Genomic DNA, 25,915 nt, shown 5'->3' on the forward strand with positions numbered 1-25,915 from the left:
ACTCTTCAAGTGAAACACTGGCTCTAGCAAGTATTGAAATCGATTTACAACATCATAAAGTGTGTTAGTTTTCTATCCCTATGACTTGAAATATCAATTTACAAGAATAGATTTATTGCCGGGCATGGTGGCACACGCCTTTAATCCCAGCACTCCGGAGGCAGAGGTAGTCGGATTTCTGAGTTCGAGGCCAGCCTGGTCTACAAAGTGAGTTCCAGGACAGCCAGGGCTACACAGAGAAACCCTGTCTGGAAAAACCAAAAAAAAAAAAAAAAAAAAAAAGAATAGATTTATTTTTCTACAGTTTCATATGTTTCCGTCGAGGGCTGCTTGGTCCTAGGGCTTTGTGTCTGTAGAGAGCAAGAGCATCATGGTGGAAAGCATGTCAGCAGAGTGAAACAGATGATATTGTGTTTACAGGCTGCAAGCAAGAAAGACAGAGGGTGGTCAAGTCAAGGTCCCCACATCATGTTAAAGTGCTCACTCCTAATGTCCTAACTTCTACCAGGTCCTGCCTCTTAAATCTTTGGCATATGGGTCCCTAGGGAACATCGAATCCAAACTATAACAGGAAGTAAATCCTAGATATTAATACAAAGATACTGTGCTCTACTTCTGATTTAGGCATTCAGTCTTGAGGCAACTCGAACTACGTTTTTTTTTTAAAGATTTATTTATATATTATATATGAGTACACTGTAACTGTCTTCAGACACACCAGAAGAGTGCATCAGATCTCATTACAGATGGTTGTAAACCACCAGGTGGTTGCTGGGATTTTAACTGGGGACCACTGGAAGAGCAGTCAGTGCTCTTAACCACTGAGCATTCTCTCCAGCCACACCCCCCCCCACCCGCCCCGAACTACTTTTATGTTCTATTAAAACCGGAACCTAACACTTAAGCCCAGACTAAAGGCCTTTCAACATAGCACCTTGTTTAGAGTAGTTTAGTCTACTCTACTTATCATAAAACTGAGGTGCACAGAGGGAAACCTAGTTAAGTACTAAGTGGTGGACTTAGAATTTTGAAGCAAGCGTTTTGTCACCAGTCTCCCTCTTAACCATTAATCACCTCTTTCTCTTTGAAATGCTAATGTCAGAAATTGAGGTTTTAATGAGTGTTAAGTAGCTCTCAAAGAACAGATTGGGTAGAAGATATTCCTTGTGAACCCAACTCTCTACTTCAGCAGCGTGACTGAGCCCTGGGAGGTTAACGCTGAAGCCAGAGTACAGGATTTCTAAGATTAAGGTCAAATTTTTGAACCTAAGTAATTTCCCTCCAATTCTTAAGTGACGAATCTGCTGCCTATCCCATGAGTCTTTCAATTAGCTGATTTGCAAAATAATCAAGTCAGGAGAAATTAAATCCATTACAGAACCACCTAGTCCACAGCAAACTCTATATAAATCAGGTTATTTGGAAGGGGGTCCAAGTAATAACCCAAGCCGAATCTGCAGCTCTGGCGTGGAAGACAGGGGGCGGGCAATCGGCGACCATTTTTGTTTTGCGGCCGTGCGCTCTCAGCGCATCTTGACTAACAGGACCCCATGGAGGAGGTGGGGCCTATCCAGGAGTGGGGCGGGGCTGGGAGGCGTGATGATTCAAATGGACTAATGACTAGGGCGCATCTGACAGGAGTCACCAATGAGCGGGCGTGCTGGGGCGGAGCGCACAAACCCTACGGGGTTTGGTTGCACCGCGGCTTTGGCGCATTTTCGGCTGGTTTGATTCATCCATTTTGAAGAGACGGGGGAGCGGGGGGCTCGTCAGATCCAGGGACCTCAAACCAGCAGCCGCGGACTCTGAGAAGCCAGCAGCCCGGGGCTCGGCAGCAGCGGCCCCGCCGGCCGGAGCGGGGGGGTGGGGCGCCGAGTGCGCGGGGAGGGGGGTCCTGGTCCTCGGCTCCTCGACTTGGTCGCGCCTCGACAGCGAACATGTCTCGGCCTGTCAGGTCAGTGCGGAGTCCAAGGCCCGGGGCGGGCCGAACGGGCTGGGGTGAGTGACGAAGGACCTGGGCAACGGGCCTGGAGTCGGGCTCCTGACTACCACGCGCGGCCTTCTCTCGGGGGCCGCGCGCGCCCTTGCGCGTGGGTGCTCGGCGGCGCGCAGGATGGCGGCGGCGCGCACGGGCGCGTCGCCTCCACCCCGCAGGGTCCGGGTCGGCTCCGCGGCCGCCCGGACCTCCGCCATGGCCCTGGCGTGGGCTTGGCGCGCACCAGGCACACCGTAGGCCGCACCCCTGGGCTCTGCTGGAGCCTGCGGCCGACCCGGGTGCGAACACGGGGGACTCGGTCCTCCCGAGGCTCGCGGGCGGCTTAGCGTTTTGGCGAGCGAGTTGCTTGTGCCCCGCCGCCCGGCCCCGCCTCCATTCTCGGGGTCGCGGCAGGCCCCGCCTCCTAGCCCGGCCTGGGCGGAACCCACGTTTTCCTTTCCCCTTGGGGCAAAAGTGAGTTTTGACACAGAGCCCCGTAAAATAAGAGCCACAGCCTCTCCCCACTTGGGAGTTCTGAACGCATTAACCCCAAGTTTTCTCTTTCCACCGCTTGCAGACAAATGCCCTTCCTCCAGGGACGTGCTTGTTAACCCAAATCCCGTGTGGTTCTCGTTCCCCCTTACCCCGCAGTACGCATCTCTTGCTATTTCTGTAACTCTTTCCCCGTGCGACGTTAATCGTAAATGGACTATGATCCACTAGCGATCAGACTTATTCACATGGCTTCAAGAAGTTTTCGGTTTCCCCTCACTCGGTGGGCTCCCCTTTAATGTCCTCCAGAGCCGTTGTATAGAATGTGGCTTGGGTGGAGGGTGTGGTTTAGTCCAATCTATTGAGGCCTGAGAGACAGGGACAGCGACCGAGACCAAAGTCAATAGATGTTACTTGTAAAGGAGCTTTACCTGGCCCCATTGCCTTTAGTTCTTAACTATTTTTACAGTTATGAATTCATTTCAAGTTTTGGTATCGAGAGTATCCTAATACCAAGGAGAGGTTTGGATCTGGCAACGGTTTTGTGCCCCACTATGTCTCCTTGACAAGATAATCTATTGGTGGTAGTTTGGGACTGAATACTCCTCCCACACGCGAGATGGAACTGCGGAGGATGAATTACCTGCCAGCTTGCTTTTTCCATTCTGTTTTAACCTGCACCTCCAAATTACCATGTCTTCTGTGTGGTGTTGGGAAATAGTCAATATGACAGTTCCAGGTTATAGTGAGTACTTTGGGGGCATAAATCTAACCAAACTGTACCACCAACTCAAACTACTTTACTTTTTTTTTTTTTCCCCTTCTTCGAGACAGGGTTTCTCTGTGTAGCCCTGGCTGTTCTGGAACTCACTCTGTAGACCAGGCTGGCCTCGAACTCAGAAATCCGCCTGCTTCTGCCTCCCAAGTGCTGGGATTAAAGGCGTGCACCACCACTGCTCAGCTGAGGTCTCTTGTATAATAAATTAGTTGGTCCTTTTGCTATAAAGATATGTCTTTTCTTTAAAAAAGAAAAATTTAATTTGGGGAGAGGGTGTCTCATGGAGCCAAGGCTCCCACGGAACTCTTCTGTAGACCAGACTGGTTTGTATCTGCCTCTGCCTTACAAAAAGGTGAGACACTACTACTCCTGGCTCATTTAACTTTGTAACTAACTGTCCCACTTGGTGGCTATTGAAAGTTAAATTAAGTAAAGATTACTGGAAATAAAACTTGTGTTTCTCATTCACTCAGTACTTCTGGTAGGGTATGGGCCTGCACTCTGCACTGTGCTTTTAATGCTAAACAACTCCTGGTGGCTTGGGAGCACCTCGGAAATGTCCCCTTATGCCGGGCGTGGTGGCGCACGCCTCTAATCCCAGCACAGGCAGAGGCAGGCGGATTTCTGAGTTCCAGGACAGCCAGGGCTATACAGAGAAACCCTGTCTCGAAAAAAACCAAAAAAAAAAAAAAGAAGAAGAAATGTCCCCTTACTCCACAAAATAATAGTACTGTTTTCTAAAAGAATTTTTTTGTTGTTTTTGGGTTTTTTTGAGGCAGGGTTTCTCTGTGCAAGAGCCTTGGCTGCCTGGAACTCCCTCTGTAGACCAGGCTGATATCAAACAGATCTGCCTGCTTCTGCCTCCTGAGTTCTGGAGTTAAAGACATTCCTAAAGGCACATGTCCTAAAAGGAGTTTTTGATGGATTTTTGTTTTGGTTTGTTTTGTTTTTCTCAAAGGGAATAAAAAAATTAGGTGGCAAACTTTGACAGCAGACATCATGTGTCCAAGTGGCCTACAGAACCTAGATTTTATAGTTAATAGAGTCCTGCTCGTTTTTCCACCTCCACAGTGACCACTTTACTTTCCTGTAAGTATGTGGGTGTACACTACCACCTGTCTGGTTAAGGTCAGAGGACAACTTGTGGAATCACCTCTGTTCTTGTTGGTCCTGTGGATGGACTGTAGTCTTGGCACAGGTGCCTTTAGCCTCTGAGCTGTCTCACTGGCCTTTTCCTCTGCAATGTGTGTGCCCATGTACTTGTGTGTGCCCATGTACTTGTGTGTGCCCATGTACTTGTGTGTGAAGAAGCCTCTTAACCATGATTTGAGGTGGGACATGCCCTGGGACACTTACTATGTGGGTGCTGGCATCCAAACTTCTTGTCTTCATGAGGCATGACACTATGAGTGTATTGTTTGTTTTCTGACTTTTGTGGAGTTTTTTAAATTATTATTTGCTTGTTTTTTTAAGCTGGAGTCTTATGCAGCTCCAAGCCAGTCTTACTTAGACTTGCTATGTAGTTTTAAGAAGTCCCTAGTTCACTGAGTGGTAGTGGTGAATACCTTTAATCCCAGTACTCTGTAGGCAGAGGTAGATCTCTGTAGGTCTACATAGAGAAACCCTGTCTCTCAAAATAAAAAAGAAATCTCCGGCTTAAGGGGAAATTTGAAAATTGGAGATACTTTAGAATTTAACAAATAAATACAAGAGCATGCTTAAATTTAGTATCCCATTGTGTATCTAGAGATGCGCCTGTTTCCGTGTATTTGTTCTTCTTTACTATCAGATGTATATGTGCCTGTGAGCAAGTATGGCTTTAAAAGAAATTCCCACCTGGAGACCTTAATTTTTAAAGCATCAGGGGTATTTTATAAATCTAAATGTGATCGTGCAGCTTATCATTCTAGTACTTAAGAGACTGAGGCAGAAATAATGGAAAATAAGGCCTACCAAGCCTATATGATGAGATTGTCTCAAAAAAGCCAAAAATAAGGAAAGCCCGTAAGTTTTACAGAACTCAAACTTACAAAAATTGAATAAGGGTAAGGGGTGGGCTTCACTCTTTTTTTTTTTTTTTTTTTAAGATTTATTTATTTTATGTATGCAAGTACACTGTCGCTCTCTTCGGACTCACCAGAAGAGGGCATCAGATCCAATTACAGAGGGTTGTGAGCCACCATGTGCTTGCTGGGAATTGAACTCAAGACCTCTAGAAGAACAGTAGGTGCTTTTAAATGCCAAGCCATTTCTCCAGTCTATGAGACAAATTTTGTTTTGTTTTGTTTTTGGGTTTTTCGAGACAGGGTTTCTTTGTATATCTCTGGCTGTCCTGGAACTCACTCTGTAGACCAGGCTGGCCTCGAACTCAAAAATCCGCCTGCCTCTGCCTCCCGAGTGCTGGGACTAAAGGTGTGCGCCACCACGCCCAGCACAACTGTCTTTTATTAGTCGTTATTTATCTACCACTCCTTTTTGGGACAATCTTGAGTCATTTTTTTGGGTTTTTTTTTTTTTTTTTTTTTTTTTTTTTTTGGTTTTTTGAGACAAGGTTTCTCTGTGTAGCCCTGGCTGTCCTGGAACTCTAGACCAGGCTGGCCTCGAACTCAGAAATCCGCCTGCCTCTGCCTCCCCAGTGCTGGGATTAAAGGCGTGCGTCACCACCGCCCACTGAGTCCTTTTGTTTTAAGATTTATTTTTGCTGGGTGTGGTAGCACATGTTTTAAATCCAGAGGTAAGCAGGTCTCTGAGTTCAAGCTGGCCAAGACTATATAGTGAGACCCTGTCTCAACTAAATACATAGATGTGTATAGTTGATTATGTGTAAGTATGTGCATGTGGAGTCCAGAGGAGTGGGTCAGAGTTTCTAGAGCTAGATTTACAAGAGTTGATGACCACCTGCTGGAAATGGAACTGGCCAAGAGCCACATCGACCACCGTGCTTTGTCTCCAGCCCCACAATTGAGTAGTTTGTATTCCTGATTTTACAGTTGAAAAACCATGGTCAGTGAGGGAAATCCCTTACTCGAGGACAGAGATCTAGTTTGTGGCAGAGCCGTTGTTCATTTAGTTTAGTCGTCTATGCTGTGTTGAGATTCTGTATTTGCTCACGTTTCTGGTAGTTATTGTTCAACTGGAGAGTTAGTTTTACTTGGCATTTAAATGGTAGAAGTTTGAGGCTAGGGCTTTCTATAGTCCAGCGTATTCCACCTCAGACTCCTGACCTTCTTGGGGGCTGGGATGACAGGTGTGTGCCACCATTTCTGGCTCACTAGTAAGATTTTGATTAGACTTTTGTTTGTTTTGGCTAGGAATAGATAGAACAGAACGTCTCATGCCCTTGTACTTAAGTAATCCTCCTCTTAAATGTTAAATTTTGATCATAGTAGATTTTCTCCATTTCCAGTTTCACAAGACCAAGTTCATTAAAAAGGTACTTTTTTTAGCCCTAATACAACAAGAGTCTAAACACATTTCTTTCGGGTTCCTTATTCGAAATGCTGTCTGTGACCCGTGCGCATTCTCCTCCACACTTCAAAATCATCTCCAGATTTCATCATTTTCATAGAACAAAACTGAAGGCAAAATTCCATTGGTTGGGTATGGTGGTACACATCTGTAATGACAGCAGGAGATCCTGAGTTTAAGTCAGTTTTTGCTACATGTGAGATCCTGTCTCAAAACAAGCAAACACTATTTGGCAACCTTACAACCACTTGTAGTTCCAGATCTGAGACCTTCTTCACTCCATGGGTACCAAAACACATGATGTGCACGCATGTACATAGATAACATACACATATGTATAAAATATTTCTTTTGTTTTAAAGCATGCTTTGACTACACCAATAAAACAATTTTTTCTTCTAAAGCTTAATGTTACCATATTTGATTGCATTATAACATAACTATATTATACCTTAAAAAGCTGTTTTTTTTGTTTTTTTTTTTTTTTTTTTTTTGCCTAGCAGTAATCTTGTTTTTTCACATGTAAGTGTTTGTATGTATAACAGTAAGAGTAAAATAACAGCCATGCAGTGTAGCTCATACCTTTAATCTAGCACTGGGGAGGCAGAGGAAAGAGAATCTGAGTCAGGGGACAGTCATGTCTACATAATATATGAGAATGGGATAGTAAAATAATACTTAAAACTTTAGCCTGTGACTGTAATAGTCTGTGTATAATGAATGCGCATGGGGAACTTGCCTGGCCTGGTCTGTTTTGGGGAGATGGGGAATGCAAGGCTTAAGAAGAACAGTGTTTAAGTTGTCGCTGGGGTGAGTCTAAGTCGGTTGTCTTTGAGTCAGGGTCTACCCACCTTTCTCCCAAGAACTGAATTAAAGGCATACACTATTACACCTGGCCTGAGAACTATTATGTTTATAAAACTAAAATGTGTATTCTGGTGTCTTAGAAGCCGAACTTTTTTCTTTTTAATAATCTGAATTTGTCTCTTTCTGCAGAAATAGGAAGGTTGTCGATTACTCTCAGTTTCAGGAATCAGATGATGCAGGTATGTTTTGTTTCTATGTGTTTCTACAAGGCTTATATGCTTTATGCCATGCTTTTAGTAGTCTCTATTGTTTAAAATTACTCAGGAGTGTGTCAAAGAAAACAAATGATGGACTTGGCCATTTTTCTTTGAGATAAGGTCTGCTATGTGACCTAGGCAGTCCTTGAACTCAAACCTCAGAATTGCTGGATTGCAGGTGTGTTCCACTATGCCTGGCCTGTAGCTTTTTCTTGTAAATCATTGAAATAAACACCTGATTTTTTTTTTTTTTTTAAATCTGGTTTTAGGATCCAAAGGTTAAATGTCCAGTAACTGATGCAGGTTTTTATATGTAAAATACCCACTGCTAGCTAAACTGGGAATTAAACCCTGGTCATCTGGAAGATGAACCAGCGATCTTAAATTTACTTTATAAAGATAGTGTACCCCTTGCAAGATGTACAGAAGAATTAAAAACTTGCTACATAATTCTGTTTCTGAAACATACCAGAAATTGTTCTAAATGTTTATGTTTAGTAAGGTTTTGGTTGGGGGTGGGAGCGGGTTGACAAGATTTCTCTATGCCCTGGCTATCCTGGAACTCACTCTGGAGACCAGGCTGGCCTGGATCTCACAGAGGTCCACCTGTCTCTGCCTCCCGAGTGCTGGGATTAAAGGCATGCGCCACCATGTCCAGCCCTAATTATTTTTTTAAGAGCATTGCTGTTGTGGGATCTCTTGTGTCATTTTACACTTAAGGAAACTGAAGTAGAGTTGATACTTAATTTAAGGTCCCTTAGTTGGGGTATATATAGCTCTTTTGATCTTTTTCTTCTCAACTTCCATCATCTTTTAAAAATGTAATTGAACTGCAGTATGGCTCAGCAGGCAAAGGTGCTTGGTGCCCAGCCTGACAACTGAAGTACTCCCCAGAAAATTCACAGTGGAAGGAAAGAACTGACTTCTACAAGTAGTCGTCTGTCTTCTACACATATGACCTGTCAGGCATACATAGCCATACACATAAAAATAAATGTTTGGTTGTTTTGTTGTGGTAATTTGTTTCTTGGTTTGTTTTTTTTTTAATATGGCTATGGGTCGTCCTGTAGAATTTTAAGCTCCCCTCTCATCTCACTTAGGGCGGATTTTCTCCTCCTCTCTTTTAAAGTTATTTTTAAAAAGCAGAGGGCCTGAGTTCAGGTCAATTTCCTGTGCTCATGTACGCATAACAGAATACACCCTGCACACACATAATTAAAATAAGTATTGCTATTAATGGTTAGAATTAACTTCTAAAAATGGCTAAATTCTGTTTCAGAATTTATAATGAATGCGGCAATTTAAGAATTGCTGAAGTGCCAACCTCTTTCTCATTTCTCGCCATGACTTGTGGAAATGGAGCAGCAGCTTTGAGAGTAATCAGCAGCTAGGGGAGGCTTTCTTAGGAAGCTTTTGAAATTATAGTGTGTTTTCCTAAAGTTAGAAACATGCAGAGTATGTGATATATTTAATACTTCAGTAAGAGTAATTTACTTGATTACAATATTGTGAATATTGTATTAAGAGTGTAGAATTTAAGCCAGACATTGTGGCACACACCTTTAATCCCAGCAGTTCAGGCAGAAGCAGGCGGATCTCTGAATTCGAGGATGACCAGTGCTACACAGAGAGAAACCCTGGGGGGAAAATGATTGTGAAATTTTAGATTCTTACATTCTAGGATGGTTATGATAAAACCATATTGCTATAATTTTCAAATGAGTATGAAGTTATTAAAACATGGGGAAATCCTCAACTAAATGGGAGTGTTCTAACAGTTATGGTGTAGATAGTTGAGGGGTCTTATAGAAGGACTAGTCACTATGTAACATGGAATTAAAATAGGTGAGACTGGGGTGTGGATTTTACTTCTTTTTACTTGTGTGTTGCTTGTTTGTGCTGCATATGCTTAAGTCAGGAAAACCTTTGGGAATGTGGTGTTGTACCATGGCTTCTGGGGGGGTCTAAGTCAGGTTTTAGGCTTGCACAGTCAAATGCCATTCATTGCTGACCCATCTTGCTTTCTCTTTTTAAATTATTTATTTTTATGGTAATAGAAATAGAACTCAGCCTTTTGCATGTTAGATAATAAATGCTCCTGGCCCCAATTTTTTTGTTTTTTTGGTTTTTTTTTTTGGGGGGGGGTGTTTGTTTGTTTGTTTAGAGATAGAGTTTCTCTGTGTAGCCCTGGCTGTCCTGGAACTCACTCTGTAGACCAGGCTGGCCTCGAATTCAGAAATTCACCTGCCTCTGCCTCCCGAGTGCTGGGATTAAAGGAGTGCGCCGCCACGCCCGGCCTGGCCCCAATTTTTTAAAAATACTTTTTGTTTGTGTGTTTTGCCTACATGTATGTTTGATGCCTGCAGAGGCCAGAAGAGAGGACATCATCAGGTCCTCTGGATCTAGTGTGTGGTGCTGAGAATCAAACCTAGGTCTTCTGGAAGAACAGCATATGTGCTCTTAACCACTAAACTATCTCCCCACATCCCCCTTCCCCTTTAATTAGAAGAACTATGGGGGAATTTTAAAAGCATAAGGAGTAATGTGTGATATCAGTATGTAAACACAATTAACTGAATTTGAAATTTTTTCTTGTTTAGATGAAGATTATGGAAGAGATTCAGGCCCTCCTGCTAAGAAGATTCGGTCATCTCCCCGAGAGGCTAAAAATAAGAGGCGATCTGGAAAAAATTCACAAGAAGACAGGTAGGAGGCCTCATTGTTGGTATCTTCCCACTTACACTGTCTGAAGTAAAGACAGTCTATGAGCTCCAAAAGGGTGAGCCTTCTGCGTGCAGTCTGTTTCACATAGAGGCTGTGCTTCAGGTGTGGAGGTCAGCCTCTTCCCCAGAAGCAATTTGGTCTCAGCTATTGATCAGCAGTGAGCTCCAAGAATGCTTCTTGCTGGAACTTGGGAGCATGAGCCAAAAGAAAGTTTTCAGTTCTGATTTGTTATCTAAGGTTGGTGTTGACATTTCATTGGTGTCCTCGTCAGTTAGATCAACAGTAGAATCATAACTAAAGAGTATGCAGTTCTAAGTTTTGTATATCCTGTTGAATTGTACTTTGTTTTGTTTTGTCTTTTTCGAGACGGTTTCTCTGTGTAGCCCCGGCTGTCCTGGAACTCACTCTGTAGACCAGGCTGCCCTCAAAGTCAGAAATCCGCCTGCCTCTGCCTCCCGAGTGCTGGGATTAACTTTTTTTTTTAACTATTTATTTATTTATTTTCTTATATGTCAGTACACTGTGGCTGTCTTCAGACACTCCAGAAGAGGGCATCAGATTTTGTTACCAATGGTTGTGAGCCACCATGTGGTTGCTGGGATTTGAACTCGGGACCTTCAGAAGAGCAGTCGGCACTCTTAACCACTGAGCCATCTTGCCAGCCCTCATATAATCATTTTTGACAGTTGCTTTTCCTTAATTTTTTTTTTTCCTCTTACTGTAGTATTAACAATGGAGCCTGGTCCTTACATGTGCTCCACACCTCTGTTCCCTTACTTTTACAAATAAATATGTTCACACAGATTGCAATTTAACTGTAAAATTCATTAAGAGCAGGATGATTAGATTTTCCTCCTGGTTTTCAATGTGCACAAACACTTTTCAGAGTGTAATACTTTAAAATGTGGGTGGAGTAGAAGAATATTAGTGTCAGGCTGTATTGCGTTTTATATATCATTTAGTTCTTATCATGCATCTATAAGGTTGAGAGTTCATTAATTGAAGCAGGGGGTTACCAAGGAATTAGAACAGCAGACTTTGAAACTATCCCTGGGGGAACTCAAACTCCACACCTGTCTGCAAGCCTAGATTCAGGGGATCTAATGTCATCTTCTGGTCTCTGTGGGCATTAGGCATACTTTACACATGTAGGCAAAACACCACATATACATGAAATATTTTAAAACAAAATGAGTCTACAAAGTGAGTTCCAGGACAGCCAGGGCTATACAGAGAAACCCTGTCTCGGAAAAACCAAAAAAAAGAAAAAAGAAAAGTCTTTGAATATTAAAATCACTGAATATTCATTTACTGAGTAGTTTTTGTTTTTTATATATCTAACTTCTAATGTTTTTAGCAGAGAATTTCAGAAATGTAATTTTAAGAAAATCGCTCTTACTCAGTTTGTTTTTCTTTTTTTTTTTTTTAAAGATTTATTTATTTATTATATGTAAGTACACTGTAGCTGTCTTCAGACACACCAGAAGAGGGAGTCAGATCTTGTTGCGGATGGTTGTGAGCCACCATGTGGTTGCTGGGATTTGAACTCTGGACCGTCAGAAGAGCAGTCGGGTGCTCTTACTCACTGAGCCATCTCGCCAGCCCCTGTTTTTGTTTTTCAAGACAGGGTTTCTCTTTGTAGCCTTGGCTGTCCTGGAACTCACTCTGCAGACCAAACTGGCCTTGAACTCACAAAGATCTGCTTGCCTCTGCCTCCTGAGTCCTGATACCACCCCTACTCCACATTGTTAACACACCCCCTACTCTTAAAAGTTTGTTTGTTTCTTCTAAATATGAAACATTTACAGTTTGTCATTATATCTGGCCTGAGTTTTTTCTTTGTTTTGTTGTTTTGTTGGTTAGTTTTTGGTCAGGAGCCAGGCAGTAGCTCAGGCTAGCCTTTAGGTTGATCTTTAACCTACAAACCAATGCTTTGTTTTCTATTCATTTCTATTTAAAAATAAAGCATTTTCTTGACTTGTTCATTGAAATAATGAGAAAATTGTACACTTCCTCATAAGTTAGATTTGTAAGCTTTCTTTCATTGTTGGGACTTAGTTTGTTTTGCCATGAGGAGTAAAATTACACTTATTCTAGCATCCCTGTAAGGTACAATAATACTGAAGCAGTTCCATTCCTCGGCACCTGTTTGATGCCGTGATGTGAAAGGGGTACTTGTCAGTGTACTTTTTAATTCTGCATTTTTTTCTTCCCCCTCAAGACAAGGTTTTAACTTTTAAAAGTCAAAGTCTTTGTTTCTATACTTGGCTATCATTGAATGCACAGAAATCTGTCTCTACCTCCTAAGTGCTGAGAAAAAGGCATGCACCACTATACCCAGTGTAGGGTCCTGTTTTTAGTATAGCTGGCCTAAAATACTCTGTAGCCCAGCGTGGGTCTGAGCTGGTGTCATCCTCCTGTCTGAGCACCCTTATGCTGGGGTTACAAGTGTAGCCACCATGCACATGATCATTCAGTCTTTGTCTAAGACTTTTAAGCATTTTCTTTTTCCTTTGCCTTATAGTGAAGACTCAGAAGAAAAAGATGTGAAGACCAAGAAGGATGATTCCCACTCGGCAGGTAAGCCATGTTGATTGCAGTAGGAGTTGTGATGGGCCTAAGCTCCCAGAATAACAACTCTTGACCCTCAAAATGTATGTGCAAACATCTCGGCCATAAGCTTTGGCTTGTTTTTTGACAAGCTCATCAATTCATAACCCATTCTGATCTAAGTCTGCCATGTAGCAGGCTACCTTTCCTCAGGTCCCCAAGCTTCTGCTCCTTAGGGTTTTCTGGAGGCCAATCCTCCCACACCTGGCTCTATCCTACAATCCTCCTCCTGTCAGATGTCCCACCTTCTGTTTTCTGCCTCAGCTGCAGGCCAGTCAGCTTTAATTGACAGGTGTTGTATTCACATAGTGCACAAGAGTCTCTACAAGGAATAGTTCATCATTTATTAATTATGTCCGATTCTTTCAAATACTGGGATTATAAAAACATTTCTATTTTCACAAAGGTAAAAATTTATTCTCCATCCTGATGGCTGATTTGGTTTTGGCTTTTTTAAGTATCTACAGGTTATTTTCATGCAAAATTGAGATTTAAATCTTTTTATCAGCGTGTGGGGGGAGAAATGGCTCAGTGGTTAAGAGCACTGGCTGCTTCTCCAGGGGACTCGACACCCTCACGTGGATGTACATGCAGACAAAATACCAATGCACATTTTTTTTAAAATGAAGTTAAAAAATACTTTATTTTGTTGTTTGAGACAGTCTCTCTCTCTCTCTCTCTCTCTCTCTCTCTCTCTCTCTCTGTATATATATATGTGTGTGTGTGTGTGTGTGTGACCCTGGCTGTCCTGGAACTTTTATAGACCAGACTGGCCTTCAATTACTTGCATCTGCTTTTTGAATGCTGGGATAAAAGGTATATAGGAATAAACTTGTGAATAAAGAAATTATAACAATAACCATTAATCCCAGCACTCGGGAGGCAGAGGCAGGCGGATTTCTGAGTTCGAGGCCAGCCTGGTCAGCAAAGTGAGTTCCAGGATAGCCAGGACTATACAGAGAAACCCTGTCTCAAAAAAACAAAACAAAACCAATAACCATATGGAAAAAATTTTAAATAATTAAAATAATTAATGTGAATCAGATATGGTGGAATATGCCTAAAATGTCAGAGTTCTAGGTTACTTCGAAGTACAGAACCTATCTTAAAATTAAAGGCCTAGAGTGCTGGCTGCTTTTACAGAGGCCCTGAGTTATGTTTCCAGTGCCCACATCTGTTTTTTTTGTTTGTTTGTTTGTTTTTGTTTTTCGAGACAGGGTTTCTCTGTGTAGCCCTGGCTGTCCTGGCACTCACTTTGTAGACCAGGCTGGCCTCGAACTCAGAAATCCGCCTGCCTCTGCCTCCCGAGTGCTGGGATTAAAGGCATGCGCCACCACGCCCGGCCAGTGCCCACATCTGGTGGTTTACAACTTTCTGTAACTCTACCTCTGGGGATATCAGGTATCTCAGGTCTCCTCAGCCAGTTGTGTTTGTTTACATGCACATAATTCACAAGTATGCATAATTGAAAGTAAAATAACACAGCAAGCAGGTAGATCTGTGAGTTTGAGGAAAGCCCGGTTAATCCTACTGTTGGTATTTTAACTCTTGAGGATTGAGAATTGTAGTCCCTACTGTCTCTTGGTACTTAAATTTTGACCAGTATGCCCCTCCTTTGTCTTCCTGGGTCTCCCTTTTCTGCTAGCTAAATTTTCTCTGCTGAGATGTTTTGCCTTCCTTACTACTTAAGTTGTACCCAGTGATAATGTGGTGTGACTTGGCATTCATCTGCCCTCTGAACATTAATTTGAATTTCTTACCTTTATTGAATGTTTGAATGCTCTGTACTTGTATTAAGCACAACTTTTCCTAAGTCGATTAATTTTATGGTCTGCATTAGTCAGATTTATTCTGTAATTGTCTCTAGATGAGATTTTTGGCATAGAAGTGGTTAAACATTGACCATAAAGGGGAGAGCCTCACAAAACTCAACCATGGCTTAGGAACTCTTTGACAGTCAATAGCTGCTGGAAAGTGATCACTGGTAGTTTGCCTGTGCTCCAGTGGAAGGCCTCATACCTATTCATACATTGACAACACTAATTGGACTTACTGGCTTATTTAAACACACACACACACACACACACCATGAAGTTAGAAGGGGTGCATGTTGGGAGTTACTCCCAACTTCAGGGAGTTGGAGTGGAGTGGTGGAGGAAGATAGGATATGATCAGAATGCATTGTATTATGTGTTTCCCCCCCAAAAAAAAAGAATAAATAAAAGGTACTATGTCTTTAATATGTATGAGTGTTCCTCCTGAATGTATGTTTATGTAACCTGTACATGCCTTGGGTCCACAGAGACCAGAAAAGGGTGCTTGATCCTCTAGAGCTAGAGAGATGGTTATGAAACGTTACACAGGTGAGGGAGCTGAACCTGGGTCCTCTTCAAGAGCAACAAATCTTACTTGAATAGCCAGCTCTTCGGCACCCTGTTTTGTTGTTGTTCATTGTTTGCTTGTTTTGTTTTTTTAAGGAGAAAAACTGACAATTAAACCTTAATAGAGTAGGGAAGTCTAAAAGTTTAGGACAGAGCTGTTCATTAGAGACTGGTAAAATAAAGCTTAGTTGCCTGGTTATGGTGGTACACACCTTTGATTCCAGGACTCCAGAGATAGAGGCAGGTGGATCTTCTGTGAGTGAGGACAGCCAGGGCTTCACAGAGAAACCCTGTCTTAAAAAAAACCCAAAGAATAGGTGAGTGAATTAATGAGTAAAGTTTAGTCTGGAACTAGTAGGTTAGCAACATGCCTTACATATAGCAAACTAATTAACTATTGATGAAATATTAATTCATTTAGTATATGAGCGTAATTTTTTATAATCTTTTCTACAGATTTTTAGCTGTCTCATCTAAATGTGTTTTAAAGATTTCCCTCTGCCTTCTTCTAAATTGAAAAGGTCACCAATTCATTATAAGGAGTAGTAGTTCAGCATTGTTTTTGTGTTTTAAATCTTAGGGTAGAGATAATTGGAAAGAAGGCCTTCTTGTATTTTGAAGTATGTTTTTGACTTTAGCTTCTAAAATCTGTAAACATAGATTTGCATGTGATTGATAATTTTAGGATTAAACAGTTACAAAGTTTTAGAGAAACTGTTTATAATTTTTAGTTTATAATTCAGCTTTGTAATTTTTGTGGCCACTCAAGTCTTTATATATTACAATTACATTTATTTTTAATTTAAGTTGATTTTTAACATTAGCACTATATTTTCAAGATTTTCTTTTTTTCTTTTTTTTTTTTTTTTTTTTTCCTGAGCCAAGGGTTTCTCTGTGTAGCCCTGGCTGTCCTAGAGCTCACTCTGTAGACCAGGCTGGCCTTGAACTCAGAAATTTACCTGCCTCTGCCTCCCAAGTGCTGGGATTAAAGGCATGCACCACTACGCAAGATTTTCCTTTTTTTAAAAGATTTATTTATTTCAGACACTGTCGCTGTCTTCAGACACACTAGAAGGTAGCATTGGATCCCATTACAGATGGTTGTGAGCCACCATTTGGTTGCTGGGAATTAAGCTCAGGACCTCTGAAAGAGTAGTCAGTGCTCTTAACTGCTGAGCCATCTTTCCAGCGCCCCAATTTTTTTTTAAATCAGTCTTTGAAGTACAAATAGGTCTTGAACTCTTCATCCTCTAAGTGGAATAATGGTAGATTTCATTCCTTTTTGAGTGAATAATCTGTTATATTCTGTATCTGCAGATGCAAAAGGCTTTGATTGTTCTATCACTGTAACTTTACATTGCAGAAGACAGCGAAGATGAAAAAGATGATCATAAAAATGTACGCCAGCAACGACAGGCAGCATCTAAAGCAGCTTCTAAGCAGAGAGAGATGCTCTTGGAAGATGTTGGCAGCGAGGAAGAGCCGGAAGAAGATGATGAGGCGCCATTCCAGGAGAGTATGTGAACTGTCCTTTGCTTGTTGGTTTAGACTGGTCCCTCTATAACCCATCATGTTGCCCTCAACTTAGTGTGTAGCTGAGGGTAGCCTGGACTGTACTGTTGCACCGGTACCACCGCTCCTGGTTTTATGGAGACCCAAAGCTCTGTGCATGCTGGGCAAGATTCTGTGAGTGGAACTGCAGCTCCAGTCTGGGTTCTTCTTTGCAGTTGTGGTATTTTCTAGGTAAACGTTTGTATCCAGTTCCTTACAGTAAGTAGATACTACTTGTTAAAAGATAACACTGTGCATCTGTAGTGACACAGGCCTGTCTTGAAAGGAAAGGAAAAGATAGAACTATGGGGATAGGGAGTGGCTCCGCCTCTCCTCTTCCAGAGGATCTTCTGTGCATGTATATTTATATAAGTGAAAAATAGGATTTAGTAGAATTTAGCAATAGAGCTATCCAATCCTGAATTTTAAAAAGGAAATGACTATACATTGAATCTTTTTTTTTTTTTTTACATAAACAGAATTTTATGGTTGTCCATCATTTATTATAGTTTCTATTCTGTGTTTAAACACTGAGTGAATATTATAATAACCATTATTAATGGGTACTTTGTTTACAATTTGCATTTTAGCCTGTCATAGGATTGTAGACCACTTCAAATTACCAAAATGTTACATAGTTTAGATACTAAACACACACACACACACACACACAGGTTGTTCAGATTATATGAAGTCCTACTTTATAGAGTGTTCTTGTTTCATTATTTACAGTTGGTATTAAAAAAACTAGCAGTCAGTTCAGTTTAGTTTCAACAGTATACATGAGAGTGATGCAGCTACCAAAGTTACTTGGTACTTAAGGGTTCCAGGCTTGTATCTTTTAGTACTAGGGTTCAAAATCATAGGGTCCTGCACAGTGAGTATAGATAGGCAAGTGCTGTACCTCTGAGCTGTTCATCTCCAACAGCTTGTTTGGTCTCACTATGTGGCTAGAGCTGGCTTCAAATTTGCCATCTTCTGACTTGAGCCTCTTGGATGCTGGGGCCAGATCTTGTGTCTTACACATTCCATTTTCAACAAGTTCTTCAAAAGAGTTGTTCATAAGTTTAAATTTTAGAAAGTATTTAGAACAAGTCAGTCGTGTAGCATATGTAAGGTCCATCTTGTGCCCATCCTTCAGTGGGCAGGGGCAACTCCACCGTGGCATTGTGCTTCCTACTGACTCAGTAGTGCTTAGCTCCCAAGCCCCGCTCCTCCGCCATTCTCAGCACTCTTTCCCTTTGTTCACTTGGAAGGATGTGTACATTTAAGTTGGACGTTGAAATTCTTCTTTCCTCTCAGAAGATTCTGGCAGCGACGAAGATTTCCTAATGGAAGACGACGATGATAGTGATTACGGCAGTTCCAAAAAGAAAAACAAAAAGATGGTTAAGAAGTCCAAACCTGAGAGAAAAGAAAAGAAAATGCCCAAACCCAGACTAAAGGCTACAGGTGAGACCTGTGAGAGGAAAACCACATTTCTCAAAAACTAAAGTGTTGCCTCAGCATTGGCCCTATATCTATCTCGTAGAAATACAAGAAATCCAAAGGGGTTCTGTCTTACACATGTGCCTTTGTTCCCTTCAAGACTGGTGAGGGCTGAAGAGATGGCTCAGTGAGTAAGCTCATACTGCTTCCAGAGGACCCAAGTTCAGATCCATAGCCACATTGTGTGACTAACTACTGACTCAGTAGTGCTTAGCTCCCAAGCCCCGCTCCTCCGCCATTCTCAGCACTCTTTCCCTTTGTTCACTTGGAAGTCTGTGACTCCAGCTGACTTAGCCACCTGCACACATGCACAGGCACGCACATACGCATGTAATTAGAAATGATAGTCTTGGGAAAAAAAAAAGGGCTGGCGAGATGGCTCAGTGGGTAAGAGCACTGACTGCTTCTCCGAAGGTCCTGATTCAAATCCCAGCAATCACATGGTGGCTCACATCCACCCGTAATGAGATCTGACGCCCTCTTCTGGTGCAGCTGAAGACAGCTACAGTGTACTTATTTATAATAATAAGTAAATCTTTGGGTTTTTAAAAAAAAAAAAAAACAGAAAGAATGGGCTGAAGGGATGGATAGTGGATAGCACAGTAGTTAAGTAGACTTGGGTTCAATTCCCTGCACCTACATGGTCTCTCACAGTTGTCTATGATTCCAGTTCTGTAACCTGACATCTTCACACAAACATGAATGCAGGCAAACAACATTGTATATAAAATAAATAAGGTCTTGTCTTGTTTTAATGAAAAGAGTCTATGGGCTTGGACAATATGTAGGAATGACATCTTCATTTCAGACACAATGTACCTTAATAGAGATTCAGGAAGCCTTGGCTGCTTCTGGGGACAGTAGTCCTAGCAGCTGGGGAAGGCTTTCCATTCTCATCTTCTGTTCTGTCAGGATACTGATAGCAGAAACCAAACTACCTTTGAGAGTAAAGATTTATCTCCTGGGTCTTCAAAGCCTTTGCCAGGTATTTTCCTGGTTCAAGCTAATTTGTTAAATAAGAAGTCTAGATTTGCTTAGAGTTTCATTCTGGCAAATATAATTAATATGTTTCTTGTTAAAAAGTTTTACTCATCTCGCCATATTTTAGAGCTTCCAAACCTGTTTGATAGTTGTAGTTTCCGCTCAGAATGTTACCTAATCCTCACTAGGAGTAACGCGCCTTTTCGTATGTTTCCTTCTTAGTGAGATGGAATAAATTTTTATACTTACAGACTTTTGTTTTTGTAACTGATTTTTTTAAAAGGTATTTTTCTTCTGTTTCCCAAATTGTTACTTTCCATGTTTCAGTGACGCCAAGTCCAGTGAAAGGCAAAGCGAAAGTGGGTCGCCCCACAGCTTCAAAGAAATCAAAGGAAAAAACTCCTTCTCCCCAAGAAGAGGATGAGGAAGCAGAAAGCCCTCCAGAAAAGAAGTCCGGAGACGAAGGCTCTGAGGATGAGGCCTCATCCGGGGAAGATTAAAAGTCATATTTAGGGAGAGGTTTTATTAAAAACAAAGGAAACCTCTGTAGGACACGGTTTGGGCTGTGGCTTGACTCATGGGCTTTCAGTGCTATTTCATTTGTCTAGAATAATGTTTTTCTCTCTATCATCTATCTCTTTCCCTCTTAAAACCATTGGGGTTTTTTTGTTTGTTTGGTTGGTTGGTTGGTTGTTTTTTGTTTTGTTTTTTTGGTTTTTGGTTTTTGGTTTTTCGAGACAGGGTTTCTCTGTGTAGCCCTGGCTGTCCTGGAACTCACTTTGTAGACCAGGCTGGCCTGGAACTCAGAAATCCGTCTGCCTCTGCACCGCCTGGCTCTTAAAACCATTGTATGCTGACATGTTTAAGTTGCCATTTTGTCTCAGTCTTTTCTTTGCCAATCCCCTCCCCCCACGAAAGCCATGTCAATCGATCACTGGAGTGACTGTTTGATCTTCGTGTTGTCAATGGAGGGAAGGAATGCCATGGCTGCAAAGCAATAAGATTTCAGGTGGACGCCATGGAAACTGCTTCTTGCTAGAGAACAGCAACTTGAACAATAATCAAAAACAAAAAACTAGAAAGGTTTTAATTAAATAATTGTTCTTTCTTTTCCTGTACTTTTGACAGACCAGTTGTCACTTAACATGAGTTTATATGTCTAAACTGTAAGTGTCAGAAAGAATCATGACTCTAAATTAGTACTAGTGAGGCAGTTGGGGTGAACATGAATTCTGGATTAACTCAGCACTCACATTTTCTTGGGTGTGGAGGGAATGGTGTTCCTGGAACTTAGTATATTTGTTATTCTCAAAGAGATTCAGAGCCAGTGGTTCTTTTGTCTTGATAACAGTCTTTTTTTCTTTTTTTTATTTCTTCTTTTTTTTTAAAGTAGGCCAGCAGAATCAGTCTTAATTTCATATTTTATTCATGTTTTCATTGATTCAAGTTTTTAAAATCCATCCTGTTTTTGGGTAAAGTTTCACCAATGATCCAAAATTAAAAAGAGATTTCTTTGGATTTCGATGATGAGTTTACCTCACAGTGCATTTCTTCACAGGCTGACAATGGTAAAGTTTTAAGTAAATAAAGTTTGAGTTAGTGTGAAGCTCAGATATAAAAGATGGGGATTTATTCTTTATGAATACAAATAATTGAAATGAGGGCCCATGAACCATGCCACAGTTGTTTCCTTTGGATCTTTAAATCTTTCCTCCATAGTAACATGACAATGACATAATCTCACAACCGCCTCCGCTGCTTCCATGCTGTGGAGTTGCTTGCTTCTTAGTTGGTCTGACCCCTCCTTTCTGTTTATGCTTCTTTTTAAAGCAAGAGCCTGAGCCTCAATGGGATGAATGAACTGTATTTTATTTAGGGTGCCTCTGTGCCATTGATAACTGCTAGATACCTTAGCAAAGCATCAAGATCAGGTTTGATCCTCCACATTCAGGTCCCATTCGCCAATAGAAGAAAAGATTAGGGGTCATATTATGCTATTAAAGATTTAGTGGAGTAATTTCTGTATATTTTTCTGCACTTAAGCTAAATTTGCTCCCTCAGTATTCTGCCTTTGTGTTTTTTAAGTGACATGTTTGTCTCAGACAGTGTCATTTTCTTATAGGTGTTCATAGGACAAAGGGTTATTTAAGAAATATTTTTACTCTGGTTTTTAAGACACTTTAAAGAACATTCTTAGATCTGCTTTAAAATAAATAAATGAATAAATAAAGCACCTAGTAGCAGAGAGTTATTTCAGCCCTGCACTGCTAATAAATGAGTATTAACATGGCCAAAAATAGACACTTGAACATAAGCAGTTGGATTGTTGTATCTGTAATGGGATATAAGACTGTGAGCTATGTAGTTGCTATCACAGATTATTCTATTTGCTGTGGTGGGCTTGCTCAGGAACCCGTCCTTAAAAAAAGAAGAGACTCACCATTTCCACCAGGCATCTCTCCCTTTTAGGGGTTTATAACTCAGTCTTACATTCCTAGTGACATTTGGGCTTTTCTTAGGTTATGTTTCATGAAAAGTTGTGGGTAGGGTCTCTTTCAACTTAAGCCTCAATTTTTTAACAATCTCTTTAATAATCTGTACTAACATCTCTGATTTTATCTACCTATAATTGAGAAATAATACCATCTTCTACGTTACTTGTGTAAAAGGTGTGTCTGATTGGACTTGTTTAGAATTCCTTTTAAAACTGACTCATTAGATTGAAGATATATTTTCTAATTACAGGTCAGTTGGGTTAATGGTGTCTCAAATGAGTACACAGGCTCTAAGTGACCTTTGTTTTCACTTTTTTTTAGTGGTTTATAACACTCTGGTCTTCCCTTCAAATCATGCATAGAAACAGGAAGACATTTAATGTGACTCAACTGGAAACAGGTGCTCAGCAATTAGGTGTAACAATGACATGAGGGTGTGTCCATAAGTTCATAATGACTGGCCCTTGGCACCTCCATGGCTGACTCTCCGTCCTCTTTTCCTCTTTGTCTTTTTCTTTCTGGTGTGCCTATAGTGAAGTGGCAATGTATTCAACTGTCTTACTTTGCAGTGCTCAGGAATGGGATGCTCATTTGAAGGTGCTTGTCTGTTACCGATGCTCAGCTAGGTTTACCTCTTTAGTAGATGCAGCAGTTGAGCTAACACTAAATAAATTCTAATTCTCTAGGCTCTGGTTAAAGCCTTTGTCTCCCCTGTCAGAAATGGTAGCCTCTGTGTTGCCCAGTGGTAATTTACTGCTGCTTTTAACCGTCCACCACGGATGGGGTTTTGGAGAGAGGACCCAAAGGGTGTATTTACATATCTGCTGAAACACTTAACTGCTTTCAGTACCTCCCTCTCCATATTAACCTTACAAAGGAAAAATAATGGTAGGATGAATGTTTCTTTTTTCTAGGGTCGCCAGAGAATCTCCACAAACACCTTACCAAAACCCTGTATTTTGTGTGCCCCAGGCTGGCCTCAAAATTGCTACATAGCTGATCTTAAACTCATGTTGTTTTGTTTTGTTTTTTCAAAACAACTGATTTTTTTTTCCTGTCTTCAATACTTATATATGGTATTAGTTCAGATAGCATTTTCTTCCACATAAAAATCAGTGGAGTTTGAGGTTATAATCTAGAGGGACTTATAGTCAGCTGATCTTGACCTTTTTTGAGCCTGGTTCCACTTTGTAGTGTGTCTGGGAGTTTTTTTCCCCCCACCCCTCACTCACACTGCTGGGATTAATGCCACCATGTCAGGTGACACTTTTTTTTTAAATGGGCTTTTATTTTTATGTCCAGGAACATGTGGGTTAGAGAGGGAAATAGTGTAAACAAAACTCAGGTTTAGGGGCCCCTGCCAGAGCAGACTTGAAGAAACAGAAAGCTTTGTTGCTGCTGTGAATCGTGCCTGTTTGGACAGTTCTCTCTACCAGTAGCACCAGAAGCTACCCTAGAAACATCCCCACCTGTGACTGGGTAGGAAGAAATGCAGGCTGGGCACTTCGTGGTGTGCGGATGGAGGTCAGAGACTAGCAGTACTTGCTTGTTGCCAAAGGGGAGGGGAAGTTAAAGCCACTGGTTGCTCTTGAGGGTAGAATATTGTCATTTTCTCTATGGAGGACGCTGCTGAGTTACTTGAAGATGGGGAAGGTTTGTTTTTTTGTTTTTTGAGTATTGCAATGTCAAGCTGTCAATAGCCATGTTACTATTTGAACCTCCTTTTTTCCCCCTTGTCTTAGAAAAGAAAATACATGATTCTGAATATCAAATCCATAGGTTATACTTTTGTTCAAAGCCTAATTCACGGTGGTATTATTGTACTAACCACTAGGAGGATCCCATATGCCTACCTGTTGCCATGCCAATGAAGAGTGAACTGGTGACATCTGAGCATGCTCTGTGGCTGTAGAGCATCACAGTTGGGTGGACACTTTGTATATTGGGTGTGGGGGGTTTTCTAGATCATGGGGGAGGGTAAAATGATTTTGGGTGGGGTGTTTTGGTGTTTTTTTTTTTTTTTTTCAGTTTTGGGGGTTTTTTGTTTTTGCTTTTTATGGAGGGTTGGGGAGTATAGTACTCAGTTATGCCCTAAAAATAACATGTATAAAACCCTGAAGTGTGATGTGGGTATGTGTGAGTGTGTGTTTGTAACTGTCTGGCATTTAAACCTTTGTCTTCTGGAAGTTAGTGAATTTTTTCCCTTTTCCTCTGGAAGTATTTGTTACAAGATTTGTAAATAAGAGCTCTACATAGTCTGTGTACCGTGAACATATTACAGCAAGCCTTACATGCTTCATTCCTCTGCAAGGCATAATACTTTGCCAGGTTGCTCAGCTCCCGTGATCAGTTTGCCTTCATTCATCTTTTAGACTTAATTTGACAGTTCTAAAAACTCCTAGTCTTCCTCAATTTTAGTCTTTAATCTTTCATGTTCTGAGCAGAAAGGGTCAGAAAGTTAGCCTGTCTTCGGCCATGGCTGAGAGCCTGGCATCCTTTTCTTCATACTTCAGTGTAGCTTGATACATGGCTAGACAACAGAGTGTTGGGCATTCTTGCAATACCTTAGCAGTGCTGACATTTGCAGCATGGTACTAAGGAAGCTAAAGTTTGAATGTAACCACTTTATTTAAAGGTTTTTTGTTTCTTTAATTTAAATGATACCGAGTTGAAGTGAACATGATTTTGTTGACCATGTTCATGAATTATAGATGCAACATGCATTGGTAGGCTCACGTGATGGTCTGATGTGATACTTCATTTCATCCATTTACATAATCCTGGTCTGTACGCATTTGCATAAACAACAACAAACTCCTGCCTTGCTCTGATTGAAGGATTTCCAGGACTGCTGTCTGCTCCTGAACTTTGTTTTAAGTATGCGTATCCTTTGCTTGTATTTTGTATTAAGAAATAAGGAAAAGAACCCCTTATTGTTGAGCATGTTGGTATTGTCCCCTTTATTTTTTTTTCTCTTGGGGACATTATGAAGCAAGTTATTCTTTTTCTGTATCTTTTTCTTTTCTTTTGTAAACCTTTTGGTTTGTTTTGTTTAAAAATGGCTTTATAAAAGGGCTTTTGTAACCCAGATGTGTGCTTCGTGTGCTTCTTGGGATATTGAGAGCAAATACACTGACCATTGTGCAGCAGTTACCTTAACCCATCACTCTGACTCCCCCGTGTGCTGAAAAAGGAACACAGCAGAAGTCAGTGCCTAGAAACACTCAATCAAGGGACAATAGGTTGACAACGTTTTTTTTGTTGTTGTTGTTTTTATATATATATATAGTGTTATTATTTGTGTGTGTGTGTGTGTTTTGGGTTTTGGAGGGGGGTTTTTTGGTTTTTTGAGACAGGGTTTTTCTGTGTAATCCTGGCAGTTCTGGAACTGTAGACCAGGCTGGTCTCAAACTCAGAAATCCACCTGCCTCTGCCTCCCGAGTGCTGGGATTAAAGGCATGTGCCACCACCGCCCAGCTTTTTATTATTATTATTATATGTAAGTATACTGTAGCTGTCTTCAGACACTCCAGAAGAGGGCATCAGGTCTCATTATGGTTGTGAGCCACCATGTGGTTGCTGGGATTTGAACTCAGGACCTCTGGAAGAGTAGTCAGTGCTCTTAACCACTGAGCCATCTCTCCAGCCCCCGTGACTAAGTTTTTGATTGGTGAAGAGGGATTGGATATGTGATCTCTCGTCTGCAGTTTTTCTCATCTGCAAAGTTGTAAAGTGAGAAGGGCAATACAACCAGGTGAATAAGGAAAGTTAGTGTTTTTATGCTTCAAGGACACAGATTGTCAAGTACTCACTGGAACTACACTAAACCATCTTGTAACACATAGTACCAGACCAGCTACTGAAGCCAGAATCAACTTTATGAAGGAAAAGTACACTTCCCAAGGGTG

The 25,915-nt window shown here is 41.3% G+C and overlaps 1 protein-coding gene across 2 annotated transcripts; it reads left to right on the top strand.

The window, feature by feature from the left end:
* Window positions 1-1,683: 1,683 nt before the first annotated feature.
* Window positions 1,684-25,095, top strand: Nucks1 (nuclear casein kinase and cyclin dependent kinase substrate 1). 2 transcript variants are annotated; one of them, XM_021166964.3, is made up of 7 exons: window positions 1,684-1,954; window positions 7,710-7,759; window positions 10,378-10,483; window positions 13,026-13,081; window positions 16,856-17,008; window positions 18,349-18,495; window positions 19,840-25,095. In XM_021166964.3, exons 1-7 carry the CDS (start codon window positions 1,938-1,940, stop codon window positions 20,010-20,012), a joined length of 702 nt encoding a protein of 233 aa, XP_021022623.1. In that variant the 5' UTR covers window positions 1,684-1,937; the 3' UTR covers window positions 20,013-25,095. The 2 variants fall into 2 exon arrangements, with proteins under 2 accessions (XP_021022623.1, XP_021022614.1); XM_021166955.3 differs by having other exon boundaries at window positions 1,687-1,954; window positions 18,346-18,495.
* The last annotated feature ends 820 nt before the right edge of the window (window positions 25,096-25,915 follow it).

This window comes from Mus caroli, unplaced genomic scaffold, assembly GCF_978045245.1.
Source record: "Mus caroli unplaced genomic scaffold, Mus_caroli_1 scaffold_1, whole genome shotgun sequence".
Lineage (NCBI taxonomy): Eukaryota > Metazoa > Chordata > Mammalia > Rodentia > Muridae > Mus > Mus caroli.